The sequence below is a fragment of the Myxocyprinus asiaticus genome, chromosome 21 (assembly GCF_019703515.2).
Source record: "Myxocyprinus asiaticus isolate MX2 ecotype Aquarium Trade chromosome 21, UBuf_Myxa_2, whole genome shotgun sequence".
NCBI lineage: Eukaryota > Metazoa > Chordata > Actinopteri > Cypriniformes > Catostomidae > Myxocyprinus > Myxocyprinus asiaticus.
Genome location: NC_059364.1, coordinates 40524462 through 40543257, shown reverse-complemented (window position 1 = coordinate 40543257; position 18796 = coordinate 40524462). Strand labels below are relative to the sequence as shown.

The 18796-nt window shown below is 38.8% G+C and overlaps 1 protein-coding gene across 2 annotated transcripts; it reads right to left on the bottom strand.

The window, feature by feature from the left end:
* Positions 1-2227: 2227 nt before the first annotated feature.
* On the bottom strand, positions 2228-18579 carry LOC127412507 (PHD finger protein 10). 2 transcript variants are annotated; one of them, XM_051648966.1, is made up of 12 exons: positions 18485-18579; positions 17998-18104; positions 17675-17805; positions 17434-17517; positions 15725-15867; positions 15368-15517; positions 12656-12765; positions 12331-12481; positions 11879-12022; positions 4242-4350; positions 3709-3897; positions 2228-2522 (listed from the first exon to the last, which is right to left on the bottom strand). In XM_051648966.1, the coding sequence occupies exons 1-12, from the start codon at positions 18563-18565 to the stop codon at positions 2437-2439; spliced, it is 1485 nt and encodes a 494-aa protein (XP_051504926.1). In that variant the 5' UTR covers positions 18566-18579; the 3' UTR covers positions 2228-2436. The 2 variants fall into 2 exon arrangements, with proteins under 2 accessions (XP_051504926.1, XP_051504927.1); XM_051648967.1 differs by lacking the exon at positions 11879-12022.
* Between the last annotated feature and the right edge of the window lie 217 nt (positions 18580-18796).

The following is an 18796-nucleotide window of genomic DNA, read 5'->3' as shown; positions in this document are numbered from 1 at the left end:
TTTAAGATGTTTAGCAGATGTTAATTAGATTGTGATGCTTTCCAGATGAAAAGATCTAAAACAGACATCTCGGAGAAGTTCGTGTGCTATCTGGGTGTAGAACATTATCAAAGAACGCATACCAACTCCATATTTCATACGTCTAGCTTCCTTTAAAACGGGCATATAATTTTCCTTCCAAAGGGAGCTTTTGGAAAGGTACCTGAAGATGGTCATATCCAGTTACACAACACAAACTCACAACAGCCAGACATCATTCTTGGCTTGGTCAAAACAAGTCCTGAATGGAAAGCTGGCTCCTTTGTAAATGAGGCTTTCACAAGTGTCTCTTTCCCAAAGAGCAGATTGGCGTGTCCATTGTGGTGCATACACACCTATCAGATGGCAGAGCAGCAACACCTGCTACCTGCTCTTTTTGTCTTGACCTCCACATGGCATCTGTTTCACAACACAATACACAACAAAAACTCAGTTCCATTGACTAGGCGGTGAAAGCGGAGACGAATGACTTGTGTCATTATGGTGTAGTTAAAATATCCTCCACTGCTACTCATAGTTGAGGCAGAATTTTAATATCAGAGAATTTTCTAACAAGCTTTCATGAAACTTTTTTTTTTAAATTTTTTTTTGCCAGTCTGAATTATGAGTGGCACTAAAACAATAATCTTGTTAAACACCATTTATGAAACACTAAAAAGTACCATTTAAAGCTGAAGTGTGTAACTTTGATGTTATATAAAATTCTTTCTTCTGTCCCAGCTTAAAGGAATGTTCTGGGTTAAATATAAGTTAAGCTCAATCGACAGCATTTGTGGCATAATATTGATTACCACAAAAAATCAGTTTAACTTGCCCCTTCTCTTCTTTAAAAAGAGCAAAAATCTGGGTTACAGTGAGGCACTTCCAATGAAAGTCAATGGGGCCAATCCATTAACATTAAAATACTCACCGTTTTAAAAGTATATCCACAAGACAAACAATACGCATGTAAACATGATTTTAGTGTGATAAAATCACTTACTAACCTTTTCTTTGTAAAGTTATAGCCAATTTTACAACTTCATTGCCATGACAATGTAATTTCAACAAACCCTAAAATGACTGAAAAAATGACAATTTAAACAATTTTACAGCTCATATAATACACACATTTTAACAGAAGAATGTAAGTACTTTAATAAAATTATAAGCATCACATTTCTGCCTTTAAACCCTCCAAAAATTGGCCCCATTCACTTTCACTGTAAGTGTCTTACTGTAACCTCTATTTTTGCTTTTTTAAAGGAGGAATGAGTCAAAATAATTTTTTATGGTAATCAACATTACGCCACAAATGCTGTCGATTTAGCTTAACTTGTATTGAACTCGGAATATTCCTTTTATATGCAGAGACAACTATAAGTAAACCATTTATAGGTTGATTTCCTCAAACTGTAAACACTGTTGCTGAGTTTGGAATGGCATACTACCATACTGTGGTTAAAATTGCTGCGTCTGAATATTTATACTTCCCTACTATATAATATGACAACAGTATGCCAATGGAGTAGTATGTCAGAATCCTCAGTATTCATAAAACCCAGACAAAAATACCTTGATGATCTACAATTTGGGGATTCTGAAGTGCGGATTGACTGGTAACTTTAGGATCCCATAATCCCTCTGGAGCTGAGGCGACGTCACTTGTATGCAAAATCCAAAACAATGGATTTAAAAGAACAGCGGTGAACTGCGAGTCAGACAGCTCTTTTCAACTGTAAGTGGACTGGTGGTGGTGTAGTGGGCTGAAGCACAGAACTGGTAAGCAGAAGGTTGCCGATCCCTACAGCCACCACCATTGTGTCCTTGATCAAGGCACTTAACTCCAGGTTGCTCCGGGGGGATTGTCCCTGTAATAAATGCACTGTAAGTCGCTTTGGATAAAAGCGTCTGCCAAATGCAAAAATAAAAATAAAAAAAGTGATGTATATACAAAGTTGTTCCTTGTGCTTAAATGGTGCTTGTTTAACAAAACCAGAGTAGATGTTACCATTTTAGAACGTACTGTTTTACCGATCAAGAAGCGTGTCCGTCAAATACAGTACATATTCTGACAGTACGTTTACAGATACAGGAAATGTTTATTTATGCCACTACGTTTAGTGAAGGTAATGGTGCAGAAATTTCACACTTCAGCTTTAACAAATATGAGCAAAATAAAAGCAGTACAAACAGTACAAAAACAGACCATTTTTTTCACCTTTATTTTAAACAATACAAAAACCCTAAATCGCTAACAATCGGCGGGGGGGTGGGGGCGTGGAATAAGCAACAAATATATGGCAAACCATTGCAACATATGAAATACATAATTGTATGGGTTTATCATTTCAAAAGTAGAAAAATAGAAATTAATATCAAAACTGTCATCCGAAATAAAAATGTTCTCTTTGGAACTTATTTCGATTTTTTGGGTGTTTTCGCTGTTCCTTTTTTCCGAGGTGTAGATATGTCTTTGTTGCATAAATCACAGACCCAGCAACCTGCACGAACAAAATCACAGAAAAAACACAATGAAATACATATAAAACACTTTGGACAGTACAAAAAGACCTTTGGACGGGACATTCTCAAACGCTTAACGTGAAAATTGCTGGCTTACGTTTACTAAAACAAAAATTAAACATGACTTAATGTAATAAAACCAAAAATCTATCACATTTCTTTTGTCATAAACAGATATTACCAAACTAATGACACCGAAAGACAATATTTTTTTACATCTAGTGTTTTCTCCCCTATAAGGAAACTACTTGTATGTACTAAGACAGTGGCCTTGGAAGACCAAACTCATTTTGCATGTTATTTGTCATAAATACTGTGTACAGACAAAAGGATAAACATAGAATCTAAACGAAAGGTGCACTCAGTAACTTTCATCTTTGTGTCATCTTGGACTTACACTGACACCTAGAGGCTTGGATGCAGCATCATCTAAATCAATAGTTTTCAGTTTCAGACGCCACTGTAGAAATTTAGTATTCACAGTCAGCCATGATTACTTTAATCAATGAGTGAAAGTGTCAAATAACAGGATGGTTACTGAGATTAAGCGAGTAGAGTTCAGCTGGTCATGTGATTCTAACATGGCCGCCCCCATGTGTGGACCCTCTCCATGTAGAATAAAACAGCTTTTATAAGGATACTGATATGACTGGAGTCTTCATTTTAATGTGAGTGCTCATGATTTCCTACATATATTGCACAATAACAATTCATGTCTTTAGGAGTAAACCATTTTTAATGAGGAAAAATTAATGAGGGCACCTTTAAGGTGAAGTGTGTAATTTTGTCTGTTAAAATATTTTCTCCTATCCAAGCTTAATGCGGAGACAACTATAAGTAAGCCACTCGTAGGTTAACTCCCCCCCCAAAAAATGTAAATGGAATAGTTCTGTGGCGATATCAAAACATTGCTCTGTTTGTTTGAGCATACCGACCAGTCCAACCCAACACCATTACATGAAACACAAAATACATGAGTTTGAGGCGAAGCAATCTATTTTCCTACAGACATTATTTTCACAAATCCATTTGCTGAGGCTAGTTACACACTTTACCTTGGTACATGAAGTCACTTTAAATGTTTTTTAACATAAAGCATTATAGAATGTCCCACTTGCAGTCTGGAGAATCAAAGAACAATGAGATTCCTTGATAAAGACTCACCCAAAGGAATAGAGTCCATGCCCACACAGAAGGTGTGGAAACCACGATCACAATTGTCACAGAACATCATCTCCTCCTCATGGTGGGGCTGCTTGCAGACGGTACACGTCTTGCATTCCATGCACTGCCAGGGATACATCTTGATCTGGAACACCAAATCTGCACTCATATCCAAGCAGGACGGGTGACCTGAACACAAAACGAGGCCTCTCTCAATATATCTGCTACATACATGCTAGACTTACATTGTTACAAATGAGCAGTGTCTTTAATTATTTCAACAAGACTGTGACCTTGCGGCTTCTGGTTAAAAGTTGCCCAACTACCACTACAACAAAGAGAAATGTGAGGCATAGACAACAAAATTGGAAAAATTCATTTGATGCCATTAGTGGTGCTGAAATTACACACGTCTCCATTAATGTTTATTTCTATTGTTTTAAAATATGCCAGCTAAATTTAGAACAAAAATGCTTAGGTACTACGTTAAGGAGAGATAGTTTTGGGGTTACAATTTGTAAATTTTGACTTACCGCTGTTTTGGCACTGGGAGCAGTGGATGAGAACTTCTGGTTTGCCTCTCTTGTTGGCCTCCTTACCCTTCTGACATATGCCACATATAGCATTGGGAATGACCTTAGGCTGCGAAGGCAGAGTAATGCTATAAACGCCATGGCAACCAAGGTCATAAACACCATGTGACATTATGCTCCAGTTAAACACACTATGGTTTTTAAAATGAACCCTTTGCTAAGCTCCGCCCCCCCGGCTACTGTTGATTGCGTTGATTTTTTTTTGTTTTTGTGGGGTGTAATTTCTATAAACTTAAAACTACACCACATTACACATTATGTAGACACTTGTTGGAAAAAAGCAAGCGCTTGTCAGAAAAATGGCTGACGGCAACAGTTGCTAAGATAGGACTGGTCAGAAATGCTATTAAGGCAGGGCTTAGCGAAGCGTCAATTAAATACCTGAATATACTATGTGCAGGATCTTAAAGTGAATTGAAATGGCCTAATATTGCAATATTACAACAAAAACCAAAACATGAGAAGCAATGAGAAAGATACCTTACAAACATCTGAATCCTACATGGCAAACCATGGCAAAATAAATAATGTTTGTTTTCAATTGTAACCAAAAAACAAACAAAAAATAAATAAATAAAAACAATTAAAAAAAAAAAAGAATACAGGAAAAAATAAAAAATAAAATTTTCTTATAAGTATTTTTGAGATAATACTTAAATCATGTTTAAAAAACACAACATTGCCAGAAGTACATAGAAACTTCTATTATTTAACAGGATCGACTAGGCCGCTTAATTCGTAATTGCTTAATTTCATAGTAGGAGTTATAAATAAGTGATACATTTATAAAAAAAAATTAAAAAGCAAAAAAAAAAAAAAAACTCAGATATAAATAAAGTGATATAAAAATAATTTTAATAATAAAAAAAAAAAAAAAAGAGTTTCCTATAAGCGAATACAGAGAAGCATCCAAAACAAAGAACACACAAAATAAAGAATACAATTTTCTACAAAAGTAGTCTGGACCCTTCGTTCCAGACTGATCTCACGGGAAATCTGTGACAGGAGGTTGAATTATTTGTCTGCTAAAAACCGGTCTGTGCTTTCTGAACTGCAGCAGTTCTGTGAACGGAAATGCCTTGTTGATGAGAGAGGTCAACAGAGAATGGCCAGACTGGTTTGAACTGACAAAGTCTACGGTAACTCAGATAACTGCTCTGTACAATTCTGAGATGCGGGTTGGCGCTGTTTTGGCGGCATGAGGGGGGCCTACACAATATTAGGCAGGTGGTTTTAATGTTGTGGCTGATCGGTGTGTGTGTATATATACACTATATTGCCAAAAGTATTCGCTCACCTGCCTTTAGACGCATATGAACTTAAGTGACATCCCATTCTTAATCCATAGGGTTTAATATGATGTCGGCCCACCCTTTGCAGCTATAACAGCTTCAACTATTATGGGAAGGCTTTCCACATGGTTTAGGAGTGTGTTTATGGGAATTTTTGACCATTCTTCCATAAGCGCATTTGTGAGGTCAGACACTGATGTTGGACGAGAAGACCTGGCTCGCAGTCTTCGCTCTAATTCATCCCAAAGGTGCTCTATCGGGTTGAGGTCAGGACTCTGTGCAGGCCAGTCAAGTTCTTCCACACCAAACTCGCTCATCCATGTCTTTATGGACCTTGCTTTGTGCACTGGTGCGCAGTCATGTTGGAACAGGAAGGGGCCATCCCCAAACTGTTCCCACAAAGTTGGGAGCATGGAATTGTCCAAAATCTCTTGGTATGCTGAAGCATTCAGAGTTCCTTTCACTGGAACTAAGGGGCCAAGCCCAGCTCCTGAAAAACAACCCCACACCATAATCCCCCCTCCACCAAACTTCACAGTTGGCACAATGCAGTCAGACAAGTACCGTTCTCCTGTTAACCGCCAAACCCAGACTCGTCCATCAGATTGCCAGATGGAGAAGCGTGATTCGTCACTCCAGAGAACGCGTCTCCACTGCTCTAGAATTCAGTGGCGGCGTGCTTTACACCACTGCATCCGACGCTTTGCATTGCACTTGGTGATGTATGGCTTGGATGCAGCTGCTCGGCCATGGAAACCCATTCCATGAAGCTCTCTACGCACTGTTCTTGAGCTAATCTGAAGGCCACATGAACTTTGGAGGTCTGTAGCGACTGACTCTGCAGAAAGTTGGCGACCTCTGCGCACTATGCGCCTCAGCATCCGCTGACCCCGCTCTGTCATTTTACGTGGCCTACCACTTCGTGGCTGAGTTGCTGTCATTCCCAATCGCTTCCACTTTGTTATAATACCACTGACAGTTGACTGTGGAATATTTAGTAGCGAGGAAATTTCACAACTGGACTTGTTGCACAAGTGGCATCCTATCACAGTACCACGCTGGAATTCACTGAGCTCCTGAGAGCGGCCCATTCTTTCACAAATGTTTGTAGAAGCAGTCTGCATGCCTAGGTGCTTCATTTTATACACCTGTGGCCATGGAAGTGATTGGAACACCTGAATTCAATTATTTGGATGGGTGAGCGAATACTTTTGGCAATATAGTGTATATATATATATATATATATATATATATATATATATATATATATATATATATATATGTATATCACACACACACACACACACACACACGCACAGTATATATTTTTCTTCACCACATGAGGTTTTTTTTATTATTTACAAGATATTAAACTACTATATCTACACAAAATCTAAATATGTGTGAGTGTGTGTGTGTGTGTGTGTGTGTGTATACATACATACATACATATTTACCAGATGAGTATTTTTAAGATATGAAGTTGGAGACACGATGCATGTGCTGACTGGGCACGTTTAAATATTATAACTTTTTTTTGCATGCCCTCACTTAAATTTAGAACACTTAATTTTCTAATAAAGAAATGCAGATATGGTTCCAAGATAAAAATATGGATGAATATTGTCAATGATAAAAGATTTAAACACAGCAAATCCCTATGAGACGTTAGTGAGGCTGCTGTTATTCTGTAGTATCAAGCAGTTCTAACTGTAGAGGAACACAGAGAGAAAAACCCCAAAACAAACTATCGGCAACTATCGGCATAGATTTTTGCCGATAACCAATAGTTCCAAAAAGCAACTTTTACAGTTTTACAGATTAATTGGTACGATATATCAGTCTCTCTCTACTCCTAACCCTAACAGTTCCAAGATCAAAACTACGTCCTTTCACTCATTTCTTTGAAAGTATGTGAAGGCACAGCACGGACGACTTTCAGGAACACATGAATAATATAATATGAATGATATACTCCTAACTCTAACCCTAAACCTAACCCTAACTGAGACCAAAACTGCATTCTTTCACTTACTGCTTTCCAAATGAAGTATCTCAGCAGAAATCAAAAGTGATGTGATATCAAAGGCAAAGCACAGGTGATTTCCAGGGCATTCATTGCATATCGGGTTCAAATTTGTGTGGATAATACTTCTGAAATAACAAGCCGATTTCCTGTGAGATCATATGTTGTTCATTCAGTGCTGATCACACCCATTAAGAAATCTCTCTACAATCTAATTTCTTTAAAACCTCTTTATTAAAAGGCTTAACTGTCAAGGTTACTCTAAATACTGACAAGTCAAAGGCCCTACTATAAAAACCATTCTACTGAAAAGAGTAGTGACAGCATTATGAAAAACAAAAAAGACAGCGGAAACAGGCTGGCCAGACAACAGTTCAAAGACACATTTAGACGTAAGTGAAGCTCACAGTTACGTTAATGGAAGGGCAAAAGCCTTCATTCAGTCACAGTAGGAAAATACCAGCTGAGCTAGCAGTATTACATCATTAAAAAGAGAAACCACATAACAAGACCAAGAAAATTGAATGTTGTTTAACTACAAACACCTTAAACAAGACACAAGAAATTGTATAAAGGAAGGAATGGAAAAAAAACAAGCCAAACAACTTACTGTACAGAATCAACAGAAGCTGTAACTACCGTATTTAACAAATGCAGACTTTCATACTTAGTGCAATGACTTATTACTAAAACACATATTTAAATTAGATGAATTCAATAATTTTGTGCAAAGTGTAACCAACGTTTCCAAACACATTCTTATGGCAGCATCATGGCCATATTCAAAAAATTTTGGGAACACTGGAGGAAAAAAATAAAGAAAAACAAATCCAATCCATAAACTGTATACAAACTGTACATTTTAGCTTTAGGGAAACAACATGGAACTGTGAACATTCATGTTATGACAAACTAATGTTATAGAGTAGAAAACAAACTCAGGCTATGTTTGGAATTAAAAACGAAATTACTTGCTGAATTCTGTGTAGTATTTAGTGTATACCTGCCTACTCTTCTTTAAAAAGGGCAAGTAAAACAGACTGCATTATTTCAAAAATAAAAGTTTCAAACATTGTTGTCACATGACACCAACGTTGCATGTTAGTATCATCTAGTGCACGTTTTTTTTAATTATTATTATTTAGTGTAAAATGTCTTAATATTTGGCAGTTTTATTAAATAAGTCAAATTTATTGTTTTTTTTTTTTTTTTTTGTTACAGCTGTGTCACATCCTGCACATATAGAAAATATACATACTGTGCACAGTACACATACTATATACTGCAGGAAAGTATGAATAGCATGGTAGTGTTCTATTCCGAACAAAACCTGGGACAACTGACATTGCTTGTACTTCCCGAGACTACAAGGGAAACTAACGTGAAAATCAGCCTTTAACTTGTGTGTATTGTAAAAACTCATTCATCTACCAATACACTGATATGCAAACCTTTTTTTTTTTTTTTTCCAACAAGGTAAAGTTTGGTAAAAGGAAAACTTACATTAAAACTTTGCACACCTATTGCACAAAAAAAGCTTAATTTATGTAAAACTACAACTTCAAAAGCAAGCATATTTCTTGTGTTAAATACTTGGATAATAACCTCTGCCAAATTATTGTTTGTTGTGATATTCAATGGATAATATACTCTATGTATATATTTTGTTTTGTATAAAATTAATGAGACCTATTACTGAATGATGCTCTCTTTTATATCAATGGCGTGAAGGTAAACCTTTCATTGATCCAGCAAGCATTCTGACAAGAAAATAAACAACAAGATGCTGGTGTAGAGAGCCACTGGCATCCAGCTCAACATAATAATTTCATTTCAAACAATAGTTTGATAACCATTTCATGCCTGAAATAAAACAAGAAGTAATGCATCACTAGCAAGAATTTATTCAAAGGATAAATAAAGCTAACTTTAAAAGGTGCACTCAAAAGGTTTTATTTATGTTATAAAGGCTCCTTAACCCCGTGGAACTTTAAACAGACACCAAGTTGTCAAACGATATGTGTTTTTCAATTGCCATTGCTGATACTGACATCTATAAAATAAGGTTTATATGATACAGCAAAAGTATATGTTATCTAATTTAACAAAATCAAATAAGAGATACTTTAAATCATGGAAATAACACTGACATTTATTTTATACAATATTTAGATGAATACTCTTCCTATTGATTTCTTCAAATGTAAAACTTTAAATGAGAAAAAAATAACCTACTGAATGCACCTTTAATTTTTCTTCAACTGATATATATCAATAGAAGTTAAAGGAACAGTTCAACCAAAAATGAAAACTAATTATTTACTCACCCTCGTTCTAAACTGCAGCTTTTCCATACAATGACAGTTCAGTAACCACAGCTGTCATGCACCAAAAATGACAAAGAAACATCATAAAAGAAGTCCATATGACTTGTACACTATATTCCATGTCTTCTTAAGACATATGAAAGCTTTGTGTGAGCAACAGGTCAACATTTAGGTCGTTTTTAAAGGGAAATGGAAATTCTCATCATTTACTCACCCTCATGCCATCCCAGATGTGTATGACTTTCTTCTGCTGAACACAAACAAATAATATCTCAGCTTTATAGGTCCATTCAATGCAAGTGAAAAGCATATAAAGGCAGCGTAAAAGTAATCCATACGACTCCAGTGGTTTAATCCATGTCTTCAGAAGCTATATGATATGTGTGGATGATAAACAGATCAACATTTAAGTTTTTTTTTTTACTATTAATCTCCACTTTGAAACAGATTTGCATTCTTCTTGCATATTGCCACCTACTGGCTGTTGTGCAAATATTTATTTATTATTTTCCTTTATCCCTCCCTTTTTTCTTCCTCATCTCTGCTCAGTAGGTGGCGATATACACAAAGAATGTTAACTGCCAAAAAAAACAAAACAGAAGTAGTAGAAGAACTTGTCCTCTTGTTAACGCATAGGACGGCTGTTTAAAAGTGCATATTTATAGTAAAAATAGGACTTAAATATTGTTCTGTTTCTCACCCACACCTATCATATCCCTTCAGAAGACATTAATTAAACCACTTGAGTCGTATGGATTACTTTTACGCTGCCTTTATATGCTTTTTGGACCTGCAAAGTTTTTGCCACCATTCACTTGCATTGTATAGACCTACAGAGCTGAGATATTCTTCTAACAATCTTCATTTGTGTTCTGCAGAAGAAAGAAAGTCATACACATCTGGGATGGCATGAGGGTGAGTAAATGATGAGAGCATTTTCATTTTGGGGTAAACTATTTGTGGCGGCGGGGGCGTGGTCGAACATTCGTCCAGAGAGAAAGCGGTATAATGTCTAACACCTGTTTCTGATTGCAGAAAGCACTGCGGAGAGCAATAAAAGGAGAGAGAGAGAGAGAGAGAGACAAGCTTCTGAGTTGTGTTTGTGTTAATAAGAGTGATATGCTGAAAAGCATGTTTTTGAGTGTACAATAAATTACCCGTTTGAGTTAAACATACCCGAGTCTCACTTCAAACTCTGTTACACTATTCCTTTAACAAACAGAAAGATTTTTATGAATTTGTATGCGCATATCTGGAATATTTTTATGGTGTGTTTTTTTATTTTGTCCTTTTTGGAGCTTGACAGCTGTGATTACTATAAACTGTATAGAAAAGAACTCCAAAAGATTCTTAAAATGTCTCGTTTTGTGTTCCACGTAAGAAAATGTCACACAAATTTGGAATGACACGAGGTTGAGTAAATAATGACAGACATTTTATTTCTGGGTGAACTATTCCTTTAAGGTAAAACATTTTTTATTGTTTAGCAGCCAAATAAAATTGCTCACTTGCCCTTCAGTTCAACTGGCAGGCAGGTAGATCAGGTAGAGGTATTTTAAGCTATATGAAGTACTGATCACTTTATAAGGGTAAATAACAAGTGCATCACAGCAAAAAAAGCCCTAAACTAATGGCAGAACCACACAAAAAATATTATTGCTCCGAAGATCTGTGCAGAACACAGAAACTGTCACTGGGATTTGCTGGCACTGAAAAAATGAGTGCCACTATTTAAAGGAAGATAAGTTCCATTGACAAGTGCAGTCCCAAATTATGACCAGCAGGAGGAGTGTGTCTGTATATGTGTGTGTGTGTGTGTATCTCTGCTGAAAGTGCTGGAAAAAGGGTGGGGTGGCGAGAAGGGGAGAAGAAAGGTGTTGGGTTATATAAAAAAAAAAAAAAAAAAAAAGATCAGGGGCTTTTTTCTTCTACCTTGTACCCAGGGACAGATTTGTGTTGGATGGTGCGAGGAGTGGCGTCTTTGCTCTGGGTGCCGGGTCGGTCTTTGCTCTTGTTTTTCGACTGAATTCCACTGTCCTGGCTGTCCCCGTCCGAAGTGTTTCCACATGAACTGTCCTGTAAAATATGAAATCTAAACTGACCCTATTTACTTGCAAACGCCATTTTATTTGGACTTTTTGCACTTTTTACATCTACATTTTTGAAGGAAAGTTTCTGTATTAACAAAAAATTTGTCCAGCTAGAGGGGGCTGAAAATATCTGACCTAATGACATACTATTTAGTATTCGCAGCATCATATTCAGTATAAAACTTGATCTACATAAACCATGTGTAATTAAAACTGCAATCTTTAACTAAAGCGACTGTGCATCAATAGTAACAGTCAAAGATGTCAGGCAGTCACAACATTACATCAACTTACAGAGGAACCTTTTTTCTTGCCGTCTTCACCTTTTCCATCCTCTCCATCATCAGAATCGCCATCACTGTCCAGGGCAGGCAGCTCTGGGTCCAGGGGAGGCTCGTATAGAGCCGTGTTCATGGGCAAGTAGCGGAGCTCATTTGGAGAGTACCTGCAAATATACAAGATGAGTTCTGTTCAACAACAATGTCCTCTAAGCATGCACAACACTGGTCACATTTTTGGAGAACATTGATGTTTCTTATTATCAAAATAATTAAAAGATAAATCAGAAGCACAGCAGGGTTTTGCAATTAGGGAAGGGATGATACATGACATAACTTACCGTTTGTAGAACTCTTGGAACTGCCCAGGGATGAGGGCCACTGGGTATGGACCAGTCTTTGTTTTTTCGGGAGGTAGGACTTTGTATTTTCCTTGAGGTACCTGAATAATCTACAGGTTAAAGAGAGAGAGACATTTAGTGCACTAGCAATGATAAGTAAAGGTTAACGACATAACGAAGTTTGTCAAGACAAATTTTCAACATTGGCTTGTCAAAGTCTGCAAGTTTACAAGGTTTTCAGTGGCATTGCATAGGTTGTAATTTTTACATTAAAAGTGCAAAAATTCTGATATGATTTATCTTTGTTTAATTTTTTACATCACAAAAACCTGCTGTTGTATATACACCCTAGTCATGGGCTGCTCTCACTGCTACCATCAGGCAGGCGGTATCGCAGCATCAGGACCCGCACCAGCCGACTTCATGACAGCTTCTTCCCCCAAGCAATCAGACTTTTGAACTCTTGATCTCTCACGATCAATATACATCAGCCCTGCACTTTATTAATCTCACACTGGACTGTCATAAATAATATTTTCTCTTAACAACTGTGGCAGAATGATCCGCCCCTCCGGCTCATCATCGTCGCCCCGCCTCTTAGGGCCGCCCTTCAGCCAGGCTCACGATGGGAGTTGGGCAGGAGAGCGAGAAGAGGTGCATAATTAATAAGCCTCGTTCTGACAGCGGTGGATGAAGCACACCTGATGTGAATAATGCTTCATCACCGCTGTCTTTAAAACACAGAGCGCACCTCTTCTCAGGGGGCGGCTTCAAATCTCCATGTGTGCACACACTGGCATCCTCGCATGCCCAGGACCAGAGCTGGGAGGGTTCGGATGAGATGATGCCCCGCCAGACCCGCTCCTCGGACCCCTGGGCCGATTAGATGAGTCACCAGGGGAGAACTGCATACGTCACGGCCGACGGGCTAGAGGCCGGGCCACCTTCCCCGCTCACCTGCCGCGGACCTGGGAAAACAGGCCACCAAGGACGCCGCGGACTCTGGAGGAGAGCGTGTGCAGCCGACGGACCCAGCTCATGCCTGGGCCAAAGACACTACCCCGTAGGTGCCCCGTATGACCGCAAGGATGCCAGAGTCCCCCTTTATTATGAACACTATTCCCCTTGGACACTTTATTATCCCCCTTTATGGACTTGTTATTTTGATTGTTATTTCCAATAAATGCCTCTCCGGGGCTTGACGCCACACCCACTGTGTCGGTCTCTTACTCACCCCGCCACAGTGGTGGAGAATGCAGGCACTTTTGTGGGCAGAGACGGCACAGTTGGGCACCAACAGTGACATCACTCTTCCTCTCATTCGCCGGTTAGATGGAAAGCCTGGAGTGGGACAGATAAAACACGAGGACAGCCTCCCAGCTGCAGAAAAGGGTAAGTGGCATTTAATAAGCATTTACCCTGTGGCTGGCTTAGGCTGTCATATTAATTCGTGTTTTTTCTCTGTTCCCACCTGGGTGCGAGTGAGAGGGAGAGCTGGCCAGGAGAGGTATGCCTCATACATCCACTCCAACCGTAGGGCCTGGTTGAGGAAGTAGCATTCCCGTGTAGGCGGCTAAATAGTGTGCACCTCCGGCTCTGAACTCCATGATTGGATACGAGTGTGGGAGGAGGTGCCGATGGGGTGACGCTTGGCGGGGGAGATGTGGTGGAATGATCCACTCCCCCGTCTCATTATCGTCGCCCCGCCTCTTGGGGCTGCCCTTCAGCCAGGCTCACGACGGGAGTTGGGCAGGAGAGTGAGAAGAGGTGCATAATTAATAAGCCTCGTACTGACAGCGGTGGATGAAGCACACCTGATGTGAATAATGCTTCATCACCGCTGTCTTTAAAACGCAGAGCGCACCTCTTCTCGGGGGGCCGGCTTCAAATCTCAATGTGTGCACACACTGGCATCCTCGCACGCCCAGGACCAGAGCTGGGAGGGTTCGGACGAGATGATGCGCAGCCAGACCTGCTCCTCGGACCCCTGGGCCGATTAGATGAGTCGTGGGGGAGAACTGCACACGTCACGGCCGAGGGGCTAGAGGCCGGGCCGCCTTCCCCTCTCACCTGCCGCGAGCCTGTGAAGACAGGCTGCCAAGGACGCCGCCGCGGACCCTGGAGGGGAGCGTGTGCGGCCGACGGACCCAGCTCATGCCTGGGCCGTTCCGAAGACACTACCCCGCCCTTCACGGAGCCCCCGTCTCACCATGAGGATGCCAGATTCCCCCTTTATAGAATTGCTATTTTGATTGTTATTTCCAATAAATGCCTCTCCGAGGCTTGACGCCACACCCACTGTGTCTGTCTCTTGCTCACCCCGCCACACAACACACTGGCAACTGACTATCAACCGACAGCCTGAATGTCAATACAACACAATACAACCTACTGTATATTTTATATATATTATTTTTTATTGTATACTGTGTATTCTATATTGTGTGTATTGTATACTGTACATTGTATATTATTATTTGTATATTGTGTTGTGTGTAATTATGTGTATATTAGATATGTAAATTGTGTTGTGTAAATCTGATGTTTATTGTAAATTGGTATATGTCTCATCACTGTCATGACTGCTGTGTTGCTCAGAACTGCACCCAAGATTTTCACCCACTGTTACACTTGTGTATATGGTTGAGTGACAATAAAGTGATTTGTATATATATTATATATATATATATATATATCTATCAAGAACCTTACATGTGTTTGAAGGTCAAAATATGCCCTTCTCTCTTCCATCCGCTCTCGGTTGAAATTACTGTTGAATTCTGCAGCTTTTTTAGCTGCTTTCTTTATGTAATCTGGCACTTTACTGGCTTCAACTTTTTGAGGATTTTTTTGTTGCATTTGCTGAAAAAGAGAGAGTCAGATCATTAATACTCAAAAGACTTTCTGCAAAGTACTACCAACCTTAATAATTTTTTCTGCATAAGACGAAAGCACAGCCTTTTAAAAAGTTTGAACTTGTTAAGATGTCATCGTTGAGCCACACTAATGTAAAATCAGTCAAAACATTGGATTTGAGTTTCATAAAATAAGTGTGTGTCCATTACTTACTGCACTAAGAGTGCTCACAGAGTATTCTTTAGTTATCCTCTGCCGCTCTCGCTCTTGGAGTATAACCGAGTACTCTGCATGTTTGGCTGGGTACTCTTTAATCATCAAATCAATGACCTCATCACTGCGGAGAGCAGTGAGACCTACAGAAGAGGGAGAGGGAGGTCAGTAGGTTTGCAACGGTATGAGATTTTCACGGTACGATAATGTCTCAGAAAATATCACGGTTTCATGGTATACGGTATTACACAATTATTATTATCAGTTACAATGACCCTTAAAGGAGTGAAAACAGAAGGGTTTTTTTTTTTTTTTGGTTGAGCAAACACTTTATTATAATTGAAACTTGAAACCATTTTTTTTTTATTGAAGTATTTGTAAAAAAAAAAAAAAAAAAAAAGTCTCCCTTTTGAAAATAAATAAAATAGAATAAGAAAGCTAACAGAATAATAATAATAAACCGAATTATAAACATGATAAAAAAAATTGCATGTAACTATAACATGTTATATAACTAAAGCATGTTAGTTTACATGTTAGCACAGCATGTTAAATTAACTACTAAATGAAAAATAACAATCAGCTGTGTGAGCTTTTAAAGTAATGTCCTATGATTATTAATAATTAACATATACTGTAGGTGCATGACAGCACAGCCAGACTGCTCCTGTCTGTACCTTTAACTCAGTGGTTCTCAACTGGTTTTGCTTCAGGACCCAGATCTTACATTGGAAATCAAGTGGCGACCCACCATAGTAAAAACATAACCTGTATTTTATGTAGCCTGGGTCGCATTTCCTTTTATGTTGCATAGTTTGTTCATGGTTTCAAGTACAAGGACATGCATCAAGCGACAGGAAGTTTTCTCTCCCCCCTTTTAACAATTGAAGAGCATATTTACTTATATGAGCCCATTATTATCCCGTTTGTTTCTAATTTCAAACATAATTCAAATAGAACATACATATTACACAGGTGGAAAGGCTCCTCATTAGCATGGTTAGGTCAGTGTAGCTAGTCTTAAATAATAGTAATAATAATAACAACAAATTATAGTATTTATGAAAAATAAATACTAGCTGAAACACATTTTGAAACTTTAACTACAACTGCCACTGTTGATATAAAATGAGGTCAAATAGATTCTACCTTCAGTTTATTTCATATGAAACTATAACATTTTGTCAAAATATAACAGTTACTTTTATTTATGTAGAATCGTGAAACAATTTTGAAAAGGTGATGATGTGTAATGAAAAAACAAATGAGCACATAACACAGTGTTGCTCTTTTCCTCCTCAGTGCTGTTTGGCATGTCAGGGCTGCCTACTGTTTGAGAGGTTTGACTTGACTTCCTCCATAACACTTTAAACTAGAAAAGTCTCACTAGAATTGAAATTGGTCTCATCAGGTTTGAGGTCTGCGCTCCGCAATATCAAGGGAAGCCCGGTTGTTGCACGCATGCGCGCCAGAGAGAAGAGCAGATCATGATCGCGAGCTGGTTCCATTACACTCGTGCGAAAGTGCAGATGAGAAGCCTTTAGCTGATTGTGAGATTATCATTAAATCTGTCTCGGCAGTCCTAAATAGACTATCACTTGGGTATCAGCATTGTCAATTAGTAATTGTACAATGTATCTTTTTCTGTTACACAACTTCAAGATGCAAAAGCTATAGAAACAAGAAAGGCTGCATGAATAAAATCTTACCTAATGTACACTGTGTTTCTGTGATGACATTTTGCTCTCTCAGGTAAAGCTTCTCTTTGTGAGACAGATCTCTTCTTTCCAAATCTAGTGTGCGGTGGAAAAGGAAAAATATGCAAAACTTGCAAATGTTGTACTCCCCACAATACAGGAATTCACTTCATTAGGATCAGTGATTAAAAATAAAACCATCATTCATCACAATGCGAGACATTTTTCCTACAGAGGGGTTTGTTGCTGGTACCTGGATATTTCCGCTTAAATGACGTGACTCCTAAATACTCGCTGACTTGCTCTTGTAACATATAATACTCTCCTGTGTCATCCGCAGGCCATTTGTATTCTGTTAGATTTTCAGCAGGGAAGTATGTAGGTCTATAATAAAAAAAGTAGGTTCAATTCACAGTAATAGCCAAGGGTGTAGATTTGTCTTGAACATTGGGGGGTTGCAGCGTGAAGCATTTACATGTTTCCATTGATCATGGTGTAAATAATGGGGGGGGTTGTACTTGCTTGTTTTGATTATTGGGAGGGGGGCTTTTGTGTATTTTGATAATGGGTGCTCACCCCAGCTCATGGTTGGATGTGTCACAGCTCCTGGAACTGTCTCCTGAACCCATCCTGCGTCTCTTGGGGGCTTGACTGCCATCACTGGAATTTTCTTCAATGTCATCCTAAATAAACAACAGTCTGTCAAGGTATCCTTCCTGGCTTCTGGCTTGAGAATGAATGTTTATATGTGCTACCTTGATCTAATAGCCATTAATTAATGCTGCCCTGTCTTAAACTGTCAACTGTTTTCCAAAACCACCTAAAGAGGAAAAGTATGGTCCCTTCATATGTTTTGAAGTATCACTACTCTGAAATTCATCCATGTCTGCCATAAATGTCGTTGGCTACCTGTGCTAGCAGGCTAATTGTAAGTAAACAAAGGCGAATGTGGCGCGCACGCACACTGTTATGGACCTGTAAACTGCACAGATAAATAGTTTATAGGCAACAATGTTCTAACTGTGGTCTGTGCAAAAATATCTAGCCATAAACACACACAAACCTTCATGGACTGCGTCCCAGGAGTTGCAGGATTGCTATCGCACTGTCTAGGGGACAGTACAGCTGCCATGTTGATGCTCATCCTGCTAATGAAAGTGTGTCACATTCCGACTGAAAACTGGGAGCGAAACTGTGTGTTCCGTCCAAAACACACATGCACACACACACGCACACAAAGAGTTTTCAGATGCACTGACACTCATTATTGTGACCATTTTAAGAATGAAACAAGATTATTTTTGCAACATTGCAAGCAACATTATCCTTTAACGGAACATAAATGTTAGCAGATAAATAAACATTTGTGAACTTC